The 25,170-nt window shown below is 39.4% G+C and overlaps 1 protein-coding gene across 1 annotated transcript in view; it reads left to right on the top strand.

Annotated features, from left to right (window-relative positions):
* The first annotated feature begins 22,037 nt into the window (after positions 1 to 22,037).
* The window catches only part of LOC132109407 (protein phosphatase 1 regulatory subunit 14B-like), a 66,747-nt gene continuing 63,614 nt past the window's right edge, over positions 22,038 to 25,170 (top strand). Inside the window, exon 1 of the mRNA XM_059515449.1 lies at positions 22,038 to 22,757. Within this exon, the coding sequence (XP_059371432.1) occupies positions 22,557 to 22,757 (201 nt within the window). The 5' untranslated portion in view covers positions 22,038 to 22,556. The remainder of the gene's footprint in view (positions 22,758 to 25,170) is intronic.

The raw sequence follows: 25,170 nt of genomic DNA, 5'->3' as shown, positions 1-25,170 counted from the left end.
CTTACAATAGTACTGTTATTAATACAGGTGCAGGACTGATGATTCCGCGGAAACTGCCCAAAAAGAACCTGGATGGGGAAAGTTTTATGCACTGCATTTACTGCAAAGGACTCTTCTTAAAGAAAACTCTGTGGCGACATGTCAAGGTTTGTAAATTCAAGCCTGGTGACGAGAAGCCGAAACCTGGAAAAACCCGTGTCCAGGTTCTTTGTGGCTTTGCACAACCTCCCCCACCAGGAGTAACTCATGGTGTTTGGAAGCTGTTAAATTCAATGAACCAGGACCGAGTGGCCCTTGAAACTAGAAATGACTGGTGCATTTTAGAGTTAGGAAAGCATCTTTACAACAAGTATGGATCAAGAGTTAAAATGCATGAACACATCCGCCAAAAGATGAGGGAGCTTGGAAGACTCCTAATATGTGCGAGAGAGGTTTCCCCCCTTACATCTATTAAAGAGCTCATTCATCCCACAAACTTCATGCATACCATCAATGCAGTTAAAAGGGCTGCTGGCTACAATGAAGAGACCAATGTATTTGAAAAGGCTAGTGTGGCTGTGAAACTTGGACAGAGTCTGAACAAAATCGCAATGCTCATTGAGAGCCACTCTACTATTAGTGGAGATGAAGAGACAGGAAAAATTGCGAACAGCTTTCAACAGCTTTATCAGTCTAGATGGCCTGAATACATTTCTTCAACAGCCCAGCGAACACTGGAGGAAGCAAAGTGGAATTCCCCACAATTACTTCCATTCACTGAAGATGTTAAACTCCTTCATATATATCTTGACGAGCAAGAGAAGACCTATCGCAAACTATTGTTAACACAGCCATCATCTCAGCACTGGGCAAAACTGGCCAAGATCACTTTAACTCAGGTTATGCTTTTCAATCGTAGACGAGAAGGGGAAGTGTCACAAATGCCGTTGTCTGCATACATCTCCAGCAACCAATCAAAGGCTCATCCAGATATTAGCATGGCCCTCACAGATTTAGAAAATAAACTATGTCAGTACTTCAAGCGTGTAGAAATCAGAGGCAAAAGAGGCAGAAAGGTTCCTGTGCTTCTCACACCTTCCATGCAAGAATCAATCAGCCTGCTTATTGAAAATCGAAGTAGGTGTGGAATACCAAATGAAAATCCTTTCCTCTTTGCACGTCCATCTGCAATGACGTTTTTCAGAGGCTCTGATTGCATTCGAGAATTTGCTGTTGCATGCAGCGCAAAAAATCCTCAGACTCTTACTTCAACAAAGTTGAGGAAACAGATCGGGACACTTTCTGAAGTTCTTAATCTTAGCAACACAGAGCTAGATCAGTTGGCAGACTTTCTAGGCCATGACATTCGAGTTCATCGTCAATTTTACAGGTTACCCGAAGGCACCCTCCAACTGGCCAAAATTAGTAAAATTTTTCTGGCCCTCGAAAAAGGACGCTTGGCAGACTTCAAAGGGCGAAATCTTAATGAAATCAACATTGATCCAGAAGGTACTATACACTGTACACAACATGGGTTCAGATTTTGGGAATGCTTTGAATAACATTACCTTGTGTTTTAAATTATATATTTCTGTATTTTCTACCTTTAGAGGAAGTTACAGTGGACAGTGATTTGGAGGAGTCCCCTTCTAGTTTGAAAGGTAATGATTACATGTTGTCAGTTTGTTCCATTTATGTTTGCCCAATTAATGGGACATCGGTGGCCCATTTCTGAGTTCATGAGTTGGACTGATTCACGGAATGTCCGCAAAATACCCGTCTGCCGACTCTGAAACCCGGAAGCAGTTCAAGCGGATGATGTAGCACGTCGGCATTGTGTGATTATTGAGAGCGCAGAGAGAGAACAAAACAAAACGCTGTTTTGAAGCGAATTAGAAGCACAAAGCGAGGATTCAGCAGACGTGAGAAAGGCGTTTATAAAGCATATTGTGACGAGTGGGGCGGGGACCGAGGCGGGAACTGGCGGACAATCAAATAAAGACTTTAATTCCAAAATAAACACAAAACTCTTTTGTATCCTTCCAATCTCCTCCATGGCACTTGAGACCGGTGGGTTGAGCAAGTGTCGCTCATCTTCAATCACTCCACCGGCCTTGCTCCGTTCCCACGGCTCTCGGCCCCGCCCCACTCCTCACACATATTATATATATATATATATATATATATATATATATATATATATATATATATATATACTTAGTGTTTATTGCTCTTTTGAAGCTGACAACTCAACCATCTGGAGTCCGTTGACGTACACTATATGCCGAAATTGTCACAGATGGGTCTGTTTCTTCCTCTTCTTATCACAGCACTCGCCCAAACCTGGCTCCTGATCAGGCACACCTGCACCCCATGAGCGCTCCAATTAACTCACTCATCAAGCCCCACATAAAAGCACACACCTCAGAATCATTCACCAACTGGTCTCGTAAACTCTACGTGGACTCTACCCTTGGTATCCTTATCCTAAGCAAGCTATTACCTACCTATGAATCTTACCACCTGTCTCCTTCCTCAGTGATCCTTTCCGTCTCCAGCTCAATTCTCCAGTCGAGGTGTCTGTTTCCCGTCAGTCCTGGTCTCCACTCTTCGTCTCTACGAGTCTCCTGTAAGGCAAGAAAGATCAAATTATTTCCTGGATCATCCTCTAGACGAATCTCAGTGCTGGCATACTCACCTGAACAATCTCCACTCAGCTCCTTTGCTGTCCTGTTGTTTAATAAACTTCGCTGTTGTTTACTTACCTCTTAGTCCGACCAGTGACCATTACAGAAGATCAAACCAATACAGAAGATGAGGCTTGAGCTGGCATCCATTAATGTGGACCCGAGGGATGGTGAGCATAGCCCTTCAGGAGCCACAATTTTTATCCTCCATGACGGCCAAGATCTAGAGGGTTTTGTGCAGGAGTTTGTGAATTATGGTCAACTCGCCGCATTAGGATGACCTTACCTTAATGGAGGGATTCTGGTGCAGGTTGAAGGAAGATATCCATCTCTTCGTGCTGAGAGCTGATCCATGCTGGTCATTGAAGAATTACATTAACTTCGCGCTGTGGATCGCCAGATCAGACTTCACCGTGGACGAGGCGAATTCCCGTCCGCAGTCGTCACATGTGGCTGCCCCTCCGCTATCAGTTCCACCTGCTGTTCCCCAGCTGAGCTCGGATTTTCCAGCCGCCGGTGCCTCAAGTCCTGAATCACTGTCCGTGGCTCCGCTGTTCAGCCCGCACTCATGCCCGCCACCATCCATGGCCAACACGAGTCCGTAGCCGTCCACGGCTCACTCAGGCTGGGTTCCATCTGTGGCAAAGTCTGTGCCGCTGACCAAAGCAAGATTAATGCCGCCAGAGGGTTCCATGGCAAGCCCCGTTAACATCAAGATGCCCGCACCTCGCAAGTCCCCTTTAAAGCCTGCTCCTCGGAAATAACCTCCCCTGTGGCCGATTCCCCAGAACTCACCCTAGTTTCTCCTGAGCACCCATCAGTTCCTGTAGGCAAACCAGGAGGGACACTTCTCCCGGAGTTCTCAGCTCCTCTCCTCCCCTCAGAGTCTTCATCTCCCTTGGCTCCACTGGTTCTGTCCAGCTCTCCTCCTCCAGAGCCTCCACTGGTTCTGTCCAGCTCTCCTCCTCCAGAGCCTCCGCTGGTCCCGTCCAGCTCCGCTCCTCTAGAGTGTCCTTAAGTGCCAGCTTCTCCTGAGCGCCCACCAGAGCCCACTCCTCCTCAGCGCCCCCATGAACCTAAGACCCTGGACTTTCCCAAGAATATTTTTTTTTTGGGGGGGGGGGCTATATAGCCATGGCTGAATTAAGGGTGTGTAGGCTATGGGCCAAGGTTATCATCCTCGAGCTGCCTGCTCCGCCATGGCCCCCCAGGTACCTGATCCGCCATGGCCTTCTGGATCTAGGCTATAGAATATGGATATAGGCTACATTATCCCATACATTTATTTATTTGTGGTGGTTGAAATTGCTAAATAAACACGAGCACTGCACATTTCAAAATTAATATTGATATCGGAATGATATCTTATAGACCGAAATTAAGAAATGTATTGTGATGTAAATTTTGGCCATATTGTCCTGCCCTGACCCTGACTGCACCTCAGGAACTTTGTATTCTTGAGATGACTGTCTTTTTGCTGCAGAGACTTGTCAATACTCAAGACTGGCTTAATTTTTACTTTCAGAATGCACCACAATATCATCACCGCAGCACACTGTTTGTGAGAACAGCACACTTCCAGAAGACCCAGTCTCCAAAAAAAAGAGAGGTATGATCATTTTACTTACACCTCACTTATTGCTGATTGTCCTGAAAAAAAATTTCCTTTTGCATCAGGATTCTATTTACAACATGTTTTTGACGCATTTTAGTATTCTAACTATGGGTGAGCCAATTAAAGGGATAGGTGCTGTTGATTTACTCTCCCTCAGTGCTAATGTATCCGCTGAGAGAGCAGCCTTAGCTCGGCTAGTGCTTCCCACATTTTCCGCTGACTCTGATGTCTGTGTAGTGATTAAGCAAGAGGTACACTTCGTTTTGGGTAGGCTATATCTAACATGCATTCGTGGTCTCATGAATCTATTAGTTGTTCCTGGTCGTCGTTTTGGTTGAGCACAAATTATGTTTAACTTTATATATTTATTCGGAATTTTACCAAATTAAAACTGACATTAACAAAAAGAGGCAGAGTTGTGCCTATGTCGTGCTTTCCCCCATACACCACGCCTACCAAGTAAGGGTACTATTGGCAGTGAAAGCACAAGCCTGATCAAGGTTACCTGTACCGAATCGAATTGAACTGTACTGAACTGTACTGTACCGTACCACTCATTTGCATAAGACCACTGGTTAATGCATTGTTGATGCAAGTGCTTCTCATGAGTAAAATGCTAATGTGTTCCCCCCACAGGTTACGTTAAGAAGACGGCCTGGAACAAACATGAGATACAGGCTGTGGAGAAGCATATGATGAGGTTTATTAACAACCGCAAAATTCCAGGAAAGGCGGACTGCATGAGGTGTAAAGAGGCGGAACCACTTGCACTTAAAAATAGAGAGTGGTCCACACTTAAATTTTACATCAAAAATCGAATCTCCGCTCTAAACAGAAAAGATCTGCCAAATTAATTGACACACTGGCAGATTTAATTGTTCACTGGTAGAAACAAGCTTTTATAGTTTTAAAACAAGCTTCCATAGTCACATGGTTATAACGCAATAGACCATCAGTTCCATATTATTGTATGGAAATGTAGATTGTTCTTTCGAAAATTAAGGTTTTAAATAAATTTTTTTCATCCTTGTCTGCTTCAAATGTATAATTGTTTTTCTATAAACGCAAGCATGGTAGACTTTCATGCTAAAGTTATTGTACTTGTTTTCAAAAACTTGAGAATGCAGTGTTTGTCATGAAGGGTTTTATTAATTAATATATTTTTTTAAACAACTAGTGTTTACTGTGAACATCTTCATGAAGGATTTATACTAATGTTTGTTGACGACTGAAACTTATGCTAATGTTTCTTGACTTGACTATTTTGACGTACTGATGTTATGAGTTTTGAAAATGTATGTCATATACTGTATAACACTTTTTTACTAAACCTTTTAAAGTACTAACAGTTCATTTTGTTTCTACATATAAAACAAACATCGACAAAATCAATTAAAGCATGGAGCAAATTGTAGCTCCTGTTCTGTCTAAAGTACGCAGATTCTCTTTTGTGTGTGAGTTCGATCCCCACAATGACCAAAGACTGGTGTTGAGTGTGTTTAGATGCGATCCCCACAATGGCCAAAGACTGGTGTTGAGTGTGTTTAGATGCGATCCCCACAATGGCCAAAGACTGGTGTTGAGTGTGTTTAGATTCGATCCCCACAATGGCCAAAGACTGGTGTTGAGTGTGTTTAGATGCGATCCCCACAATGGCCAAAGACTGGTGTTGAGTGTGTTTAGATGCGATCCCCACAATGGCCAAAGACTGGTGTTGAGTGTGTTTAGATGCGATCCCCACAATGACCAAAGACTGGTGTTGAGTGTGTTTAGATGCGATCCCCACAATGGCCAAAGACTGGTGTTGAGTGTGTTTAGATGCGATCCCCACAATGGCCAAAGACTGGTGTTGAGTGTGTTTAGATTCGATCCCCACAATGGCCAAAGACTGGTGTTGAGTGTGTTTAGATTCGATCCCCACAATGACCAAAGACTGGTGTTGAGTGTGTTTAGATTCGATCCCCACAATGACCAAAGACTGGTGTTGAGTGTGTTTAGATTCGATCCCCACAATGACCAAAGACTGGTGTTGAGTGTGTTTAGATTCGATCCCCACAATGACCAAAGACTGGTGTTGAGTGTGTTTAGATTCGATCCCCACAATGGCCAAAGACTGGTGTTGAGTGTGTTTAGATGCGATCCCCACAATGGCCAAAGACTGGTGTTGAGTGTGTTTAGATGCGATCCCCACAATGGCCAAAGACTGGTGTTGAGTGTGTTTAGATGCGATCCCCACAATGGCCAAAGACTGGTGTTGAGTGTGTTTAGATTCGATCCCCACAATGGCCAAAGACTGGTGTTGAGTGTGTTTAGATTCGATCCCCACAATGACCAAAGACTGGTGTTGAGTGTGTTTAGATTCGATCCCCACAATGACCAAAGACTGGTGTTGAGTGTGTTTAGATTCGATCCCCACAATGACCAAAGACTGGTGTTGAGTGTGTTTAGATTCGATCCCCACAATGGCCAAAGACTGGTGTTGAGTGTGTTTAGATTCGATCCCCACAAAGGCCAAAGACTGGTGTTGAGTGTGTTTAGATTCGATCCCCACAATGACCAAAGACTGGTGTTGAGTGTGTGAGTCCAGTCCCCACAATGACCAAAGACTGGTGTTGAGTGTGTTTAGATTCGATCCCCACAATGACCAAAGACTGGTGTTGAGTGTGTTTAGATGTGATCCCCACAATGACCAAAGACTGGTGTTGAGTGTGTGAGTCCAGTCCCCAGATATACTCAATACCTGAAATGTCCCCACAAGTGACCACTGTGTCAGGTTTAGAATTTATTTAGTGAAATATTTGTAATCTGAAGAGATACTTTTAAAAAGGCTTTGTAGTTTTTGTCAAATATTTTTTTTTTAGGTCTGTAGGATCATAGGAAAGGGTGGTCCCCACTATGTAGCAATCCTGACAGGTGACCCCCACAATGCACAAAAACAAGTATGTGTGTGTATGTGTGTAAAGGTGCGTGTGTGTGTGTGTGTGTGTGTGTGTGTGTATGTGTATGGGTGCGTGTGCATGCATACATAATTTTCTGTGTGTATGTAAGTGCATGGACATATCTCTTCCTCTCTCTCTGTGTGTGTGTGTGTGTGTGTGTATATATATATGTGTAAAGGTGCGTGCGTGTGTGAGTGTGTGTATGTGTATGGGTGCGTGTGCATGCATAGCCTACATAATTTTCTGTGTGTATGTAAGTGCATGGACATATCTCTCTCTCTCCCTCTCTCTGTGTGTGTGTGTGTGTGTATGTGTATGGGTGCGTGTGCATGCATACATCATTTTCTGTTTGTATGTAAGTGCATGGACATCTATCTCTCTCTCTGTGTGTGTGTGTGTGTGTAAAGGTGCTTGTGTGTGTATGTGAATGTGTGCGTGTATGTATGTTTGTGTAAGTGCATGCATTTGTGCATATGTTTATGTGTGTTTGTGTGTGCTACTGCTAATGTGTGCATGTGTAACGTTATATCTGTGTGTATGTGTATCTGTTTGTGTATGTGTGCATGTGTGTATCTTATACAGTCTATGATGTGTATGCAAATGTGTGTGTGTACGCGCTTGCGTGACTTTGTGCATGCATGCATTTATGTCTATATCTTCATATTTGCGTGTGTGTGTAGGTGCATGTATGTGTGTGTGATTGTGTGTATGCAAATGTAAGTAACTGCAGGCTTTATTTTTATTATTTTATTGTATTATTATTATAGTCATTTATTTATTACATTATTATATATTATTTTAAAAAAATTTCTCTTACTAATAAATTGCTTCATAATGAAAAGTATTTTTATGTACATATATAGTGAGTTTGTAACACATGTTGCTTTTTTTTCAGTGTGGCTTCTCCAGTTATCTATGAAGAAGCAAATGGGCCATCTACATCGAACACAACACCATCTCAGAGGGGCCGGGGCCGTGGTCGCAACTGTAGCTGTACAATAAGTACATGGGGGGACTTGACGCCTCCAACAAGATGCTCAGAACAAAATCGGTGCCCCATAAAACAAGGCATATGTGACCATTTTCCAGCACTTCCTGGACATCGCAGTGACCAACAGCTTCATTTTACACAAAGAGCTGTGTGCCATCCACCATGATAAGCTCATGACACGGCAAAACCTTCAGGAGCTGCTAGCTGCTCCGCTCACAGGTGTTCCCCTGGATGGCCGGCTGAGAGAGATGCGATCCTCTGCCTGTTCCTGTGAGTGATACTCAAGACCTTTCACAGAGTTGCATACGATGCAAAAGGAGCACCCCATGGAAGTGCCAGGAATGTGATGTGGGACTATGCTTGCAGTTAGACAGGAACTGCTTCAGAGAGCACCACATTTAAATGACTGTATTGAAGGATCCAAAAACGCCTGGAGGACTGGAGTACAACAAATGGCTCCTGAGTGAAAACCGTGCAATCCAGTGTCTCAAAAAGACTTGTATATATGTATTATAGTTCATTTTTCAAGATTGAGGCATTAGATTCTTTCGATCATGAGTTTTCAGATTTTTTCTAAATAAAAACCAGTAAAATTTCTTCCCGTTTTAAATTATTTTGTCTATTTAAATTCTATTTACTAACTCATTACACAAAATAATGTACAATAACTGTAATTTCCTGAAAGCCTATAATTTTCTGAAAAAAATGACACCTTACACTTGAAGATACCACATTATGTTCTAATTTTATACTCAAAAAAACAAAATGAGTGAAAACGGCCAATTTTAGCTTTGGGTTCTAAAGGGTTAATGAGAGAAAAACTATTTTGCCCAATCTTTTATTGGATGGAGTTAGTATTCTTGATAAAAAATGTAATAGTAAACTTATAAAGTTATTGTTACATTACACTGTTTACACATCCCCTCGATGTAAATTTTTCTGGAATAATTTTTTGACTGTATTCACTGGAAGAAAGCGTGGTTACTCCCTGAGAAATATTGTATCTCCAATAAAATAAGAGAGGTACACTTTAAGATTCTTCATAATGTTTACCCAACTAACTAACAAATTTCCTCTTTTGTTGATGTCTCTGACCTTTGTGTATTCTGTAAAGTTGAGAAAGAAACTTCGTTTCATTTATTCTACCACTGTAATCAGGTTAAGCCTCTTTGGCAGAGCTTGGGTCTTTATCTTTCTCATTTTGTCAAATGTGATTTAAACTTTTCATTGAAGGATATATTCCTATATTTTTCTGGGAGTGTCTGTGCTATTGATAGTGTTGTTAATTTCTTTGTGTTGCATTGTAAATTTTTAATTTACAAAAACAAATTTCACAAGACTTTGCCTAGACTTGAGGCCTTTATTGCTGAGATTTCCCTTGTTGTTAAATCTCTTAAACTCATTGATAATAGTAAGAACAAGAAGTTTCTTAAGTACTATGTACAGTTTTTTCCTATTTGAGGAGGCTGTTGTCTTTTTTTCTTTTTTTTATTATTATTATGAATGTTTTCATTGCAGTGCTGTATGTTGTATTTCTTTGTTAAAATGAATATCAATTAAAAACAAAAAAAAAAGATTTTATTTAAATGATCATTACTTTTTTTTTGGCTCATTGTTTATAAGTTGCAGACATAAAAATAAATGAACCTTAATTACAAAATAAGATATATTCAGCTGATCTTGTCTAAATATACATATGTTTTTAATAAACCTTTCCACTTTAACATTTATGATGATTATTTGCAAAAGATTATGATAATTTAGTAATTTTATTTCGATTGAGTAAGTGTTGAGATCTCTTGAAGTTCTTGAAACAAAAAAATCATGCTTGATTAGATTTACTTTTTATTAGGCTTACTTTATTTGTTTGATATTATGTATAAAAAATAATGCATGTTTTTAATCTATAGGACAGTTTTCCTAAATTGCTAAAATACATTTCTTGGAACCATCACCCACTTTCTCAAAAATTTAAATAAAATCTTTTTTTTTACTTTAATTGATATTCCTTTAACAAAGAAATACAACATACAGCACTGCAATGAAAACATTAATAATAATAATAATAAAAAAAGACAACAGCCTCCTCAAATAGGAAAAAACTGTACATAGTACTTAAGAAACTTCTTCTTCTTACTATTATCAATGAGTTTAAGAGATTTAACAACAAGGGAAATCTCAGCAATAAAGGCCTCAAGTCTAGGCAAAGTCTTGAGAAATTTGTTTTTGTGTACCTCTCTTATTTTATTGGACATACAATATTACTCAGGGAGTAACCACGCTTTCTTCCAGCGAATACAGTCAAAAAATAATTCCAGAAAAATTTACATCGAGGGGATGTGTAAACAGTGTAATGTAACAATAACTTTATAAGTTTACTATTACATTTTTTATGAAGAATACAAACTCCATCCAATAAAAGTTTGGGCAAAATAGTTTTTCTCTCATTAACCCTTTTGAACCTAAAGCTAAAATTGGCCGTTTTCACTCATTTTGTTTTTTTTGAGTATAAAATTAGAACATAATGTGGTATCTTTGTGTAATGAGTTAGTAAATAGAATTTAAATAGACAAGAAAATTTAAAACGGGAATAAATTTTACTGGTTTTTATTTAGAAAAAATCTGAAAACTCATGATCGAAAGAATCTAAAGCCTCAATCTTGAAAAAGGAACTATAATACATATATACAAGTCTTTTTGAGACACTGGATTGCACGGTTTTCACTCAGGAGCCATTTGTTGTACTCCAGTCCTCCAGGCGTTTTTGGATCCTTCAATACAGTCATTTAAATGTGGTGCTCTCTGAAGCAGTTCCTGTCTAACTGCAAGCATAGTCCCACATCACATTCCTGGCACTTCCATGGGGTACTCCTTTTGCATCATATGCAACTCTGTGAAAAGTCTTGAGTATCACTCACAGGAACAGGCAGATGGTCGCATCTCTCTCAGCCGGCCATCCAGGGGAACACCTGTGAGCGGAGCAGCTAGCAGCTCCTGAAAGTTTTGCCGTGTCATGAGCTTATCATGGTGGATGGCACACAGCTCTTTGTGTAAAATGAAGCTGTTGGTCACTGCAATGTCAAGGAAGTGCTGGAAAATGGTCACATATGACTTGTTTTATGGGGCACCGACTTTGTTCTGAGCATCTTGTTGGAGGTGTCAAGTCCACCCATGTACTTATTGTACAGCTACAGCTGTGACCACGGCCCCGGCCCCTCTGAGATGGTGTTGTGTTCGATGTAGCTGGCCCATTTGCTGCTTCATAGATAACTGAAGTAAGCCACACTGAAAAAAAGCAGCATGTATTACAAACTCACTATATATGTACATAAAAATACTTTTTCATTATGAAGCAATTCATTAGTAAGAGAAAATTTGTAAAAATAATATATAAATATATAATAATGTAATAAATAAATAACTATAATAATAATACAATAAAATAATAAAAATAAAACCTGCAGTTACTTACATTTGCATACACACAATAACACACACATACATGCACCTACACACACACACGCAAATATACAGATATGGACATAAATGCATGCACGCACAAAGTCACGCAAGCGCGTACACACACATTTGCATACACATCATAGACTGTATAAGATACACACATGCACACATACACAAACAGATACACATGCACACAGATACACAAACAGATACACACACATACACACAGATATAACGTTACACATGCACACATTAGCAGTAGCACACACAAACACACATAAACATATGCACACATGCATGCACTTACACAAACATACATACACATTCGCATATACACACACACACACACACACACACACACACACAGAGAGAGAGAGAGAGAGAGAGAGAGAGAGAGAGAGAGAGAGAGAGATGTCCATGCACTTACATACACACAGAAAATGATGTATGCATGCACACGCACCCATACACATAACGCTAACGTTACATGAGCAAATATGAACTCATGCATGCACATACGCGCTTACACGTGTGTGCAACGCACATATTAGTGTGTGAAACAGTGTTTTTTCGAACAGAAACACGGAGTCTGACTATTTTATTCATTTCTCATCGATGCATCAGAAAGAAACAAATAAATAAGCTTCACTTACCAATCCACGACTGGATCAAAACCAGTACACCTCCTCAACGTCTGAATACAGACTCCGGGTCCGATGAATCATGTTCAGTCTCTTCCCAGGTGTAATCAGAGATCAAATCAATCGCCTCCTCTCGTGTAAAACCTTTTTTCGCCATGTTTTTGTTCGTTTTAGTCTATATTTCACACTCTCAAACTTCCAAACCTGCTGCGCTCCGCCCTTCCCCCTCTCCCCGAAAGCTGCTGTGATTTGCTCTAGAAAGCATGCAGTTACCGTATTAAGCTGAGAGTGGGGTGAGTTGTGCCAGTTTTTACTTAAAGTGACTTTAAGCTGAGGCCATGATAGCAATGGTTCCAACTATAATATGAACATATATTTCAGGATGTGGTGCATCTCTGGGAACAATCACTTTCGATCTGAAATATAGTATTTAAGAAATATAGCTTTCTGAAAAAAAGTGGTCTTGTGGCACAACTTGCCTCAGTTGCGGGGCAAGTTGTGCCTTTGGAGAGAATGCATTGGGGTAAATTGTGCCATTGATTATTGAAGTAAAACAGTATATTTTGATCTCAGAAACTGTAATGCTTTATAAAAGCTAGAAAAATTCAATACAAAATTACTCATTTAAGGTTTATTTAAAGTCATTTTACAACATCAAAGGGCAATTTTCTACAAGCCTATTGCGCCACATGAGCACATCAAAGGTCAATTTTCTTAAACAAGCCCTAGCGCTTCATGAACACATCAGAACAAAGTTTAATTCAAAATGAAAAAAAAAAACCCCAGCAAATTCTATTTAAAGGTCATTTATGACATCGAAGGCAAATTTTCTTAAACAAGGCCTAGCTGTGGTTGTGTAGATGTCAACTCTGCCACTGCTACTACCTAGATATGATGTTCCCCCTCTCCTTCCCAGGCTTCCTGGCCAGTGTGTGTGTGTGTGTGTGTGTGTGTGTGTGTGTGAGAGAGAGAGAGCGAGGGAGAAATAGTGTGTGTGTGTGTGTGTGTGTATATGTGTGTGTGTGTGTGTGTGTGTGTGTGTGAGAGAGTGTGTGTGTGAGAGAGAGAGAGAGAGAGAGAGAGAGAGAGAGAGAGAGAGAGAGAGAGAGAGAGAGAGAGAGAGAGAGAGAGAGATAGAGAGATTGAGATTGTATACAGGAGTGTCTTTCTGGGGCTGACATGTCAAGGCCATATGATTACCTGTCCATCACTTTAGATAGGTTATCAAAGAACTCCCCCACGTTGTGCCAATTAAAGGCAGTAGCTCTACCAAGAGAGGTTGCTTCAGGAGTGCGGCATGACAAATGACAGCGTGCTTTAAAGGCTGCAAACCAATCACGTCCTAGAAAAGATTAAACGTTTATAAACATTATTAGCATTTTTCTTAATGTGTCCCTTATTGAGCCATTGCCTTTACATAAGTTGAATCTATACACTCTAAATAAGTACCCAATTTTGCTTCTCTCACTATCTGCATGAGCATTGAGCATTTCCTGGGAAAATAATTATTAAACTTCCCTTTTACTTTTTTCCCTTTTTATTAATAAATGCACACTTAACCAAACCTGCTTTTTCCTCTCTGATCCAGCTGGCAGGGATATTGATGTCATTTCTTTTTGCATACTCAAAAGCAAGTTCACAGCATTTCATGGGACTTAGACCGTGAAACATTGCTGCTAGTGCCTTTATACAGTATGTTCTGCCAGCTCTTTCTCCATATGTTCGTCAAAGACTTGATTGGCAAGTCCAGTTCTTTTATATCCTGGCCTTATTTCTTTTCCAGCTATCTTTTTCTTCTCCATGTATCGTTTTAATGTCATCCTGCATATGTTCATCTGCCTCGCCACCTGACGAATGGAATTTCCCTTCTCCACCTCTTTCACTGCTCTGTCCATGTCCTGTAGAGGGGTGGAAGCCCTGCCTGTCTTCCTCGTATAACTCCGTGGCATGACGTGGTACATTTCTATTTTTGGTATAAAATTAAGAATCTCACATAGTTTTAGTGATAAAACTTAAGAATAAAATGCACAAATACAATAAAATAATATGTTTAAAATATTTATAAGTGGGGGTGAGTTGTGCCACTGGCACAACTTAACTCAGGCCCTTTGGCACAAATCACCCCAACCCCACCACTTTAGAAAAAATGCATCATCCATCAGTTTTGAGCTAACATCATGCTAGCTGTATAGACTCATAATGTAGCTTACCAAAGCACTAAAACATGTGTGAAATGTTTTCAAACTTGTCTATAACTATTCAGACACAACAATCAAAAAATCATGATCATAGAAATTTTACTTTGAAAGGCAAAAAAATGTTTTTTTAACTTAAATGTGCCTACCTCTCATGCAATAAGGCTCTCTTCTTTGCAGGATGAGTGAAATGGCTGAGTCATCAAAAATGTGTGGAAACATGACCGATTTCTTCTATGGTTCCCTAGAAACAGGGGGTGGCACAACTTCCCCACTGGCACAAATCACCCCACTCTCCCCTATATTGTCTTAAAGCGCAAATGTCTTTCGGATTAAAATGTTCAAATTATTCCACAGAATTTCTTTATGGGGAGAAAAATTGTGCACATAACACAGTTTCCAAGCAAGTAAAACTTTTTGGTGAAATATTTAAATAAAATCATATGTAACACGTTCCTACATGTGCTTACGTGTTGTTAACGCGTTCCCTTGGCGACCGGTCGGAAGCGCGAGTAACTGATCGTCTTCCCAACGTGTTGTTTACGTGTAAAGACACGTTGTAACACGTTTTTTTTATAAACATTAGTTTAACTTCTTATTCTTCGGTTGTATCCTCTAACTAGTCCACATTTGATTACTGCAATCAATGACTGATTTAGAAAGTGATTTAGAAAGTTATGTATGGTGTATTATTAAAGTTAAATATAGCAGAGGCTAAATATTATTGACAAATCTGACATGCTTAAACGGTTATTTTGGAAAAGCACGATATTCCACATAATTTTTCTCCATCTCCCATTAAATCGGGAATAGATCTTATTGAATAGAAATACGCTGTAGCGTATTCAAATGCAGCAAAAACTGCAATCAGTATCCCATCTGCTTTACCTAAATATACAAATAATAGGAAATGAATTATATAAGCTACATAAAATATGCTTACCATTTATCAGACATATTGGCATTTCAAATACAAAGCCGGCCTACATGTCTACTTTATGATACCCTTAAGAGTGTAATGTAACCCAGACTTAATTTCAGGAAGTCTCTCGTCTCAGGGGAACATGATGGAGGTCTACAGGTTTTCTAATAATACAAAGCTTAATGCTAAATCCTGAAGTATCAACAAAAAAGGTTCTTAATATGACAGTTTTTTCTACTTGTCACATTTGTTAGAAAAGTATTTTTTATTGTTTATGTTATAACATTTTCAGTAACAATAATTAATATTGTAGTAGATTTTCCCCCCTGAAATATCCTGTAATTGGACCACTAGGAGGTGCTCTACAATTCATTCACAGGTGACCACCAAAACAGAAACCCTTCTTCTCAGCATAACATAACACTTATTAACAAATGACAAATTTTATTCACCTCACAAAACAATACAAAAACAAAACAGAGATGCATAAATCGGTCTTAAGGGTCAACATTTTATACATATTTTAAACTGCATTTACAGGTCACAACAGTTTCACTGTGTGTATATATAGAAACATTCCAGAAGGTTTTCACATTTGACTTCTAACAGAGGTTGGACCTGTCCCACCACTCAATATTGGAAGAATATTAAAATGGCTTTTGTAATTTTGCTTTTAGTAAATAAAAATGAACAAATACATTGTGAATAATTTGTGTTCATTTAACAGCTGCGGTCCTTATATATCTCTACCCTTCCATCTGGCATCCTCCCATTAATCCAGGCATCCCGTATCTGGTTCATTTTAGGAAGGTGCGATGATGGGATTATGTGTGTCATCGATGCATCCAACCACACTGGAAATCATAAAGCAAATTATAATTATTACTTTCAGAGGTCACAACAAGATGTTATCAAGTGAACATCATTTATCAGATTATCCTAATTTAAACCGATTTCTCAACCACTGACCTGCACTCTGTGAATCTCCTCTTTGATGGATCTCACTGATTTGTGTTCAGGAAACAACTAAAAAATTCTCCAAAAGAGCGTGAGAGCAATTGCACACTTTCCTCCCTGCTCTGATACAGTTGCCTTACTAATGTGCTCTGCATTTCCGATGTTACATTAAAAAAAATGTGCAATAAATGAATGTAGGCCTACTTTAAAAAAAATGATTTTCTTACTTAGCCTTTAACCATTCAAAATATCTAAACATTCTTAAATCAAGATGCATTTACTACATAAGAAAACGCACCTTTATGCCCCTTTAGCACTTTATTTAATAATATGTTTACAAAATGAGAACACAAGAGACAGTGAAAATGCATGTTAGAAACAGTGTTTACTGTTTACATGACCTCTCTCTATGACAGAGTTCATCAGAGTAAAAAAAAAAAAAAAACATCTTATGTTAGAGGAACTCACTGTCTTGTAGCCCAAGAGTCAGCGGAGGCAGCTAAGTTAATTTCAGAATGAAGATGAAATCATGGTAAAAATTAACAAAGTAGCCTAGGCAATAGATTATATTGGATAATATTAACTGTCTTTCTCAATGTGTTATTACCATGAAAAGTCAATTGCCAACTAATTCAATTCAATTCAATTCAAGTTTATTTGTATAGCGCTTTTAACAATACAAATCATTACAAAGCAACTTTACAGAAAATTATGTTTCTACAATATTTAGTAGTAGCTAGTAGTTTGTGCACGTTTGACAGGATTTTAGAAAAATAAAAATAATAATAATAATACAAGACGTAGTCAGCTAGATGATGAACTATCAATATTATTAATTAATAGTAATTATAGGATGCAGTCACACATGTAGCAATAATTGTTAGTTCTGTTTGTTGATTCAAGGTTAGGATCATCTGGGGTCCTCTGAGGGTCAGCATCATCTCTTCTCAGGTGTTCTGGATCCAGACTGGAGCTTGTGTAAATCCTAGTTACCACGGGATGTAAATCCCGTGGCAAAACATAGAAACAAAATAGAGACATCATTAGCATAGCTGCTGATCCAACAAAGTAAAATTAGTTTAACCCAAGCTAAAGAATAAAAATGCAGATGCAACTACACTCACAATTTAAGAGATACATTATTCGAATGCTTGACGAAAGAGATGCGTTTTTAATCTAGATTTAAACAGAGAGAGTGTGTCTGAACCCCGAACATTATCAGGAAGGCTATTCCAGAGTTTGGGAGCCAAATGTGAAAAAGCTCTACCTCCTTTAGTGGACTTTGCTATCCTAGGAACTACCAAAAGTCCAGCGTTTTGTGACCTTAGGGTGCGTGATGGATTGTAGCGTGGTAGAAGGCTAGTTAGGTACGCAGGAGCTAAACCATTTAGGGCCTTATAGGTAAGTAATGATAATTTGTAACAGATACAGAACTTAATAGGTAGCCAGTGCAGAGACTGTAAAATTGGGGTAATATGATCATATTTTCTTGACCTGGTAAGGACTCTAGCTGCTGCATTTTGGACTACCTGTAGCTTGTTTATTGACGAAGCAGGACAACCACCTAGAAGTCCATTACAATAGTCCAGTCTAGAGGTCATGAAAGCATGAACTAGCTTTTCTGCATCAGAAACAGATAACATGTTTCGTAGCTTGGCAATGTTTCTAAGATGGAAGAATGCGGTTTTTGTAACATTGGAAATATGATTTTCAAAAGACAAATTGCTGTCTAATATAACACCCAGATTTCTGACTGTAGAGGAAGTAACAGTACATCCGTCTAGTTGCAGATTGTAATCTACAAGATTCTGTGTGGTGTTTTTTGGTCCAATAATTAATATCTCTGTCTTATCCGAATTTAATTGGAGAAAATTATTTGTCATCCAATCTTTTACATTTTTAACACACTCTGTTAGCTTAGATAATTGGGAAGTTTCATCTGGTCTCGTTGAAATATATAGCTGAGTATCATCAGCATAACAGTGGAAGCTAATTCCGTATTTTCTAATAATATTACCAAGGGGCAACATGTATATTGAAAATAGAAGGGGACCTAGGACGGATCCTTGTGGCACTCCATATTTTACTGATGATAAATGAGATGACACCCCATTTAAGTAAACAAAATGGTAGCGATCGGACAGGTAGGATCTAAACCATCTTAGAGCCTGCCCTTGAATACCTGTATAGTTTTGTAATCGATCTATGAGTATGTCATGATCTATGGTGTCGAACGCAGCACTAAGATCAAGTAAGACTAGAAATGAGATGCAGCCTTGATCTGACGCAAGAAGCAGGTCATTTGTAATTTTAACAAGTGCAGTTTCTGTGCTATGGTGGGGCCTAAAACCTGACTGAAATTCTTCATACAGATCATTTTTATGCAGGAAGGTGCTCAATTGAGCAGACACAACTTTTTCTAAAATTTTAGACATAAATGGAAGATTTGAAATAGGCCTATAATTTGCCAGTACACTAGGATCTAGTTTTGGTTTCTTAATAAGAGGCTTGATAACCGCCAGCTTGAATGGTTTTGGGACGTGACCTAAAGATAACGACGAGTTAATGATATTGAGAAGCGGTTCTTCGGCTACAGGTAACAGCTCTTTTAGTAATTTAGTGGGTACAGGATCTAATAAACATGTTGTTGGTTTAGATACAGTGATAAGTTTATTTAGCTCTTCCTGTCCTATATTTGTAAAGCACTGCAGTTTATTTTTGGGTGCGATGGATGAAACTGAAGTGTTAGACGCTGTAGAATCTACATTCGCTATTGTATTTCTAATGTTATCTATTTTATCAGTGAAGAAATTCATAAAGTCATTACTATTTAACGTTGGTGGAATATTTGAATCAGGTGGCGTCTGGTAATTTGTTAATTTAGCCACTGTGCTAAATAAAAACCTTGGATTGTTTTGGTTATTTTCAATGAGTTTGTGGATATGCTCTGCCCTAGCAGTTTTTAGAGCCTGTCTATAGCTGGACATACTGTTTTTCCATGCAATTTTAAAAACTTCCAAGTTAGTTTTTCTCCATTTGCGTTCAAGACTACGAGTTACTTTCTTGAGAGAGTGAGTATTACTGTTATACCATGGCACAGTACGTTTTTCTCTAACCTTTTTCAATTTGATGGGGGCAACAGCTTCTAATGTATTAGAGAAAATAGTGCCCATGTTGTCAGTAATTTCGTCTAATTCATGTGTATTTTTGGGTACAAATAGCAGTTGAGATAGATCAGGCAGGTTATTTGCGAATCTGTCTTTGGTGGCTGGAACAATAGTTCTGCCCAGACGGTAACGCTGAGACATATAGTTAATATCAGTTATACGCAGCATGCACGATACAAGGAAATGGTCTGTAATATCATCACATTGGGGTACAATATCTATAGCAGTAAGATCGATTCCATGCGATATAATTAGATCTAGTGTATGATTAAAACGATGAGTGGGCCCGGTGACATTTTGCTTGACAATGACAACATGGTTCATGACATTGAAGACTTTGAAATTAAAAACCCTTTATCTTATAACTTTTAACTCTTACTTGTAAAACAACATATCAGACAATATACAATTAATCAGTTTGACAAATAAAAAAATAAAAAAGGAAAAATACAACAACATTAATTAAAAGCCTACCACTGTAGCCTATACAGTTACAATAGGTGAGTCTGGTGTTTGAAACATTAGTCATGAAATACACAGAAAGTCATGATATAGCCTACAGGTGGTAATTTGGTCAGTTCATCACTTAGCCTACAATAGGCTTATTCAGGGAAGTGCAGGAAATGGTTTAGTATTATCAGTGGCGGAGCCAGAGGGCTAGTTGGGGTGGCAATTGCCACCCCAGACGAAGTCCTTGTCACCCCTGTTGCCACCCCGCTGAAAACATTTCACTGTTCATTTTTACGAACATTTTTCAAATCTCCCAGCGGACGTGAATGCATCCTTACGTAGCACGCACAAGCGTGCAGCTGCTGCAACACTTTTCATTGGTTAAGCTGACACGCAGCTTTGTGCGCTCGACATTTCTTCACTTTGTGCCGTGAACTTCTAAATGCGCACTTGTGCAGCGCAGCACACTGTGACCCCATTTTGCTTTGAGCACATCATTCTGCACCCGCGAAGTTATATTATGCTTAAATTATGCTTATTTAAAATAAGCATAATTTAATTGTATATTATTTATTTGTAGTGCAGGCTATATAAATATACTATATACTAATAGTAATTTGTTTTTATTAACATGTTTAGATTTTATAAAGTTACTGTGCAGATTTTTTCAAGAATTCTTTTTTGCTGCTCATTTATACACTCACTCACAAAGTTGAATAAAAATACATAATACATTTATGTAATATTTAAAGGTGTTAACTGTAATCTTACAATGCAAAATGATAATTTACAAAGGATTAAATTCATCATAATTATGTAAGTATCTGGATATTTGCCACGGGGCGAGGGCTTCAATAACCTCTCTCTTTTTTGACCATACATGTGTTTGCATCCCTGATAGTAGATGTGATTGTAGAGATGTACTGAAGTACTGAAGTAACTTTGTGTAGACATACAATTTATTAGCACTTAACATAACATGTCTAGACGTCTTTAAGCAATTTTTCTTGTGTTGTCAAATAGGCTAGACCTCAATATACTCAGATTTTGTCGTAATGTATTACTTTAGTATTTGTATTATTAGTAACGGTGTACTCATGGTAAATAATAACAAGCAAATTGTTCTATTTTTGCTGTATACTTAATACATATATAATTGTGTAAATTTTGGAAAATAAACAACTTTAGTTTAATCTGTATACATTTTGTGGAAAATAATTTATTTTTAGTGTAATTGAACACTTTGTATATTGACCCCCCAAAATAATACCTTGCCTCCACTTTGCCACCCCTGTTTTAAAAGTCTAGCTCCGCCACTGAGTATTATTTTAGGTATAACATCTGTAGGCATATGTATTGCCTATCATGTCCATTTATAGCCTTTACACATCAGCTTGTATACTTGTATGGTTAAAAAGCTGCAAATTTTAAGACCCTGACGTCACGTCATGTCGTCACGTGGGTCAGCCGTTTGAAAGTTCAAGACGTTCGGATAGACGTTCGATCGGTCGGTTGGTCGTTCGGATGTTTGATTTTGGCACGGAGGACCCGCCATACGGATGTTTGATTTTTGGCACGGAGTACCCGCCATATTAAGTACGTGTTGTTTACGCGTGAAATACACGTATTTAACGTGTTGTTGACGCGTTAAAATTCAGGTGTATTTGACCCTCCTGGCCTTCCATACGAGGCACCCGCCAAGCTCCTGAGCATCCACGATAACGTTCTCTGTATAACGAACAGCATATGTCTTCTGCCGCTTTAAAAGCTCTTTAAAGCTGTGTGAATCTTTATTGTCTTTAAATGTTTTTGTTTTCAACTAGAAATAAAAATCGTGTTATTCCAACACATTATTTTTAAGTGTAAATAACAGGATTATTTGGCTGTGTATAGCCTAAAGTGAGGGTTGGTGAACTTATTAGTAACGTTAGAGACTATAGGGGATGGAAAGGAAGAGAGAGAGAGAGAGAGAGAGAGAGAGAGAGAGAGAGAGAGGGGGGGGACAGTCGTGGCTCAGAGGGGGTTACATACACATCACTCGGGTGAGGGAAGTAGAGTAGGAGGAAGAGCTAGGAGGGGGAAAGAAGGACAAAAGAAGGAAAGAAGGGGACACTGCACTGTTTGTTTTCGTTTTTATTGCTTTGTATTAGAGAAGGAAAAGCCTGCCTTTCTCTTTAAATGAATGGATAAATCATCGCAAACGGCTTCCATCTTTATTTTAAGGAAAACAGTGGGCCACGAGTTAGACGCTGGGGTTTGAAGTGATTTGAGCGTTTGTGATTTACTTTCTAAAGCAAAGTGAGACACGCGGTTTATAGCCATGCTTATAGCGACTTGATAGACTGTGAAAAGACCAAGCGAATCAAACATATAAGTAACTTTATATGACTTTAGAAATATTACTAAGTAGCTGCCAAATGCGATTGAGTTCTGCGAGAAGGAAAAAATAACAGCTCAGTTAGTGGCCTTTTAAATCACAGTGCTCAACAAACACGGAGAAGAAAACCCGTTCCACAGTTTCAGCCAGTTATTCACAGCATATTTGCGGACTATGGCGGCGGTAACAAGTCCAGAAGCGAGCCAACAAGCTCGCGTGTACTTCCAGACGCCCCCCGGTTCAACCGAAGAAGCCGAGACCCCGGTCCGCAAGCAAGGACGGGTCACAGTGAAATACGACCGGAAGGAACTGAGAAAGAGACTTAATTTGGAAGAGTGGATTATTGATCAGCTAACGGATCTCTACGACTGTGAGGTAAAACTCGCTTGTGAAAGCTTTACTAACATCAAATTATGGTGGTCGAGAATCGTTTTGAGCCATTAACCTGTATCTCTATCTCTCTCTTTCTCTTTCTCTCTCTCTCTCTCTCTCTCTCTCTCTCTCTATATATATATACAGACACACACACACACACTATACAAAAGCCGTGATAAATTCACCAGCAGGTCAAGAACCCATTGCATTTTCGTAGATTATGTGCGCTTTGTAATTGCAGCAGTGCTCAAGTTATTTTACGCAGCAACCGTAACATCATTACCAGCCAATGGGCAGTGTGTTTAAGCGTCAATCTGCTGTTGACCCACATTCTGTTCCCAAGCGCTAAATGCAAGAGCGCATTAGTTACCGTATTTCGATTTAAGATACCTGCGCGAGTGCGCGTTATCCCGTGACTAGCGGTGACGTCACAAACACGTATGCCGCGATCAAAAATGTCGGTTAAGTGATGAAACGCGTTATAGTTAAATATTTTATATAGACCACAATTTAAATTCTAAAGCCTATAAATTTTAGAAAGAAAAAAAGGTAAAACTGACCATTATACCGTCTCTGAAGGGAAATTGTAGAACTGTAAATGTGATGAACCTGGCTTAGGCTACTCCTCGTGTCTCTCTAAGTACAAATAAATAATGGCGATTTCGATTAATTAGAGATTCGATTGGTTTCCGTTTACTAAAAAAGAACCCTTTCTGGAAACTTTATCGTTACACCAGAAGGTGGCGAGAATTGTGTCCATTCGTCCAGACTCCAGAAATATGAATTCTTCCTACATATAACATGCAAACATGACCTGTGGGGTAGGCTACTAACAACCACATGTGAAATTAACCCATTAACTTAAATATTGGTTTGTGAAGGCTTCATTTTTATGAAGTTGAAGATAAGTGAAGATATTAATCATAAAACCTCCAGCACTTAAAAAAAAGAAAACAAGAGATGAACATGTGGTTTGCCATACGTGTGTCTCTCGTACCCTCCCCAAGGCTATAAACCACACAATGTTCCCGATTTCTTCCTCACATTACACATTATCCAAACCCATGTCAACATGTTAAATCCACTTTGCCAACTTTCCTTGCTTTTTAGTAAACCAACCATAATGTGTAACATGGCGATTCCTTGAGAGTTTTTATCCTTTCTATTTAAAACTACTTAAATTGTCAGAAGCAAGATACCTATTTTGGCTTGGAAGGAGCCAGTGTGGCATACTGCCATAGGGAGAAGCAATCAAGTCATTATAGGGTGTACTCACACTAGCCAGTTTGAACCATGCCCGAGTGCGTTTGACCACCAAAGCGCGGTTCGTTTGACTAGTGTGAGTGCTCCGTACCGTGCCCGGGCGCGGCTCGATTGGCCGGCCCTGGCCCGCTTGGAAGAGGTGGGCCAGAGCACGGTTCAGTTGGACTTGGGCGCGGTTCGCATGCAGTGTGAGCGCTAACCGTGCTGGAGCACGGAACAGGACGGGTGGCGTCACGGTTTTGCGACGCTCCAAAAGCTCAGCTGGTACCTTGCAAACCTCCTCATACGAGCAGCACGATTACGTGAAAATTTTCGCGCCACTAAGGCGACACATCTGTTTAACAACAGGCTGTGAGAGGGCTGTGGACCACCGTGGACCAAACGACACAAAGTTATCCACAAAGAAAACAGAGCGATGGACTCTGGACATTGTGTTCAGAGAGCGCCGCTCTTCCTGTTTATCCCGAAACCGTCGCACCATAATGACGTAAGCGTGCTCCGGCACGAATGCTGAAACCCTATGTGAGTGCAGGCCAAGAGGGGGAGTGGGGAGGGGGGTCAATCGTACTCGGGCCCGGTTCATGGCAACCGTGCCTAGTGTGAGTACACCCATAATCTCACTTTCTGCACTGCAAGTATTTGGTCTCCCTGGATATGGAGTGTATAGTATTTTAAAAGACTAGACAGAAATGCTTCAGAATTTTTATTTTTTTTTTACGCTCAGCGAGTATGTTTTCAGGGCATGATTCACTGAGACAATTTGAAATTGAGAACTAATGGCATTATTAAATGGAGTAAAAAAAGAGGATGCAAAAATCAAGGGAGAAGTAAACAGACAATCATTGATGGAGACTAACAGACGGTCTGTGAAAGAGTTGGAGGGAGGGAGGTATAGAAAGGGACAGCTGTGGCTTTGGCCAGAAGCACAAAAATTGTGTTTTTTTCCCTTCCTTCCTTTCGTTAACACTCACACAAAGTGTTGGACTTTTTAGCATATGCTGCCACACATGTAATTGCAAAATAAGTGTCTTATTGGACTTAAAGGTTTAAACAATAAGAGCCAAGTGTAACACTGGCCTTGTTAAAGTAACAGGGTTTGTCCACAACTCATGTTTGCTACTTGGTTGACTTTGCAATGAATCAGCAAATT

This window comes from Carassius carassius, chromosome 2 (genome assembly GCF_963082965.1).
Source record: "Carassius carassius chromosome 2, fCarCar2.1, whole genome shotgun sequence".
Classification (NCBI taxonomy): Eukaryota; Metazoa; Chordata; class Actinopteri; order Cypriniformes; family Cyprinidae; genus Carassius; species Carassius carassius.
The sequence above is the reverse complement of the archived record's forward strand: the minus strand, read 5'-3'. Positions and strand labels throughout refer to the sequence as shown.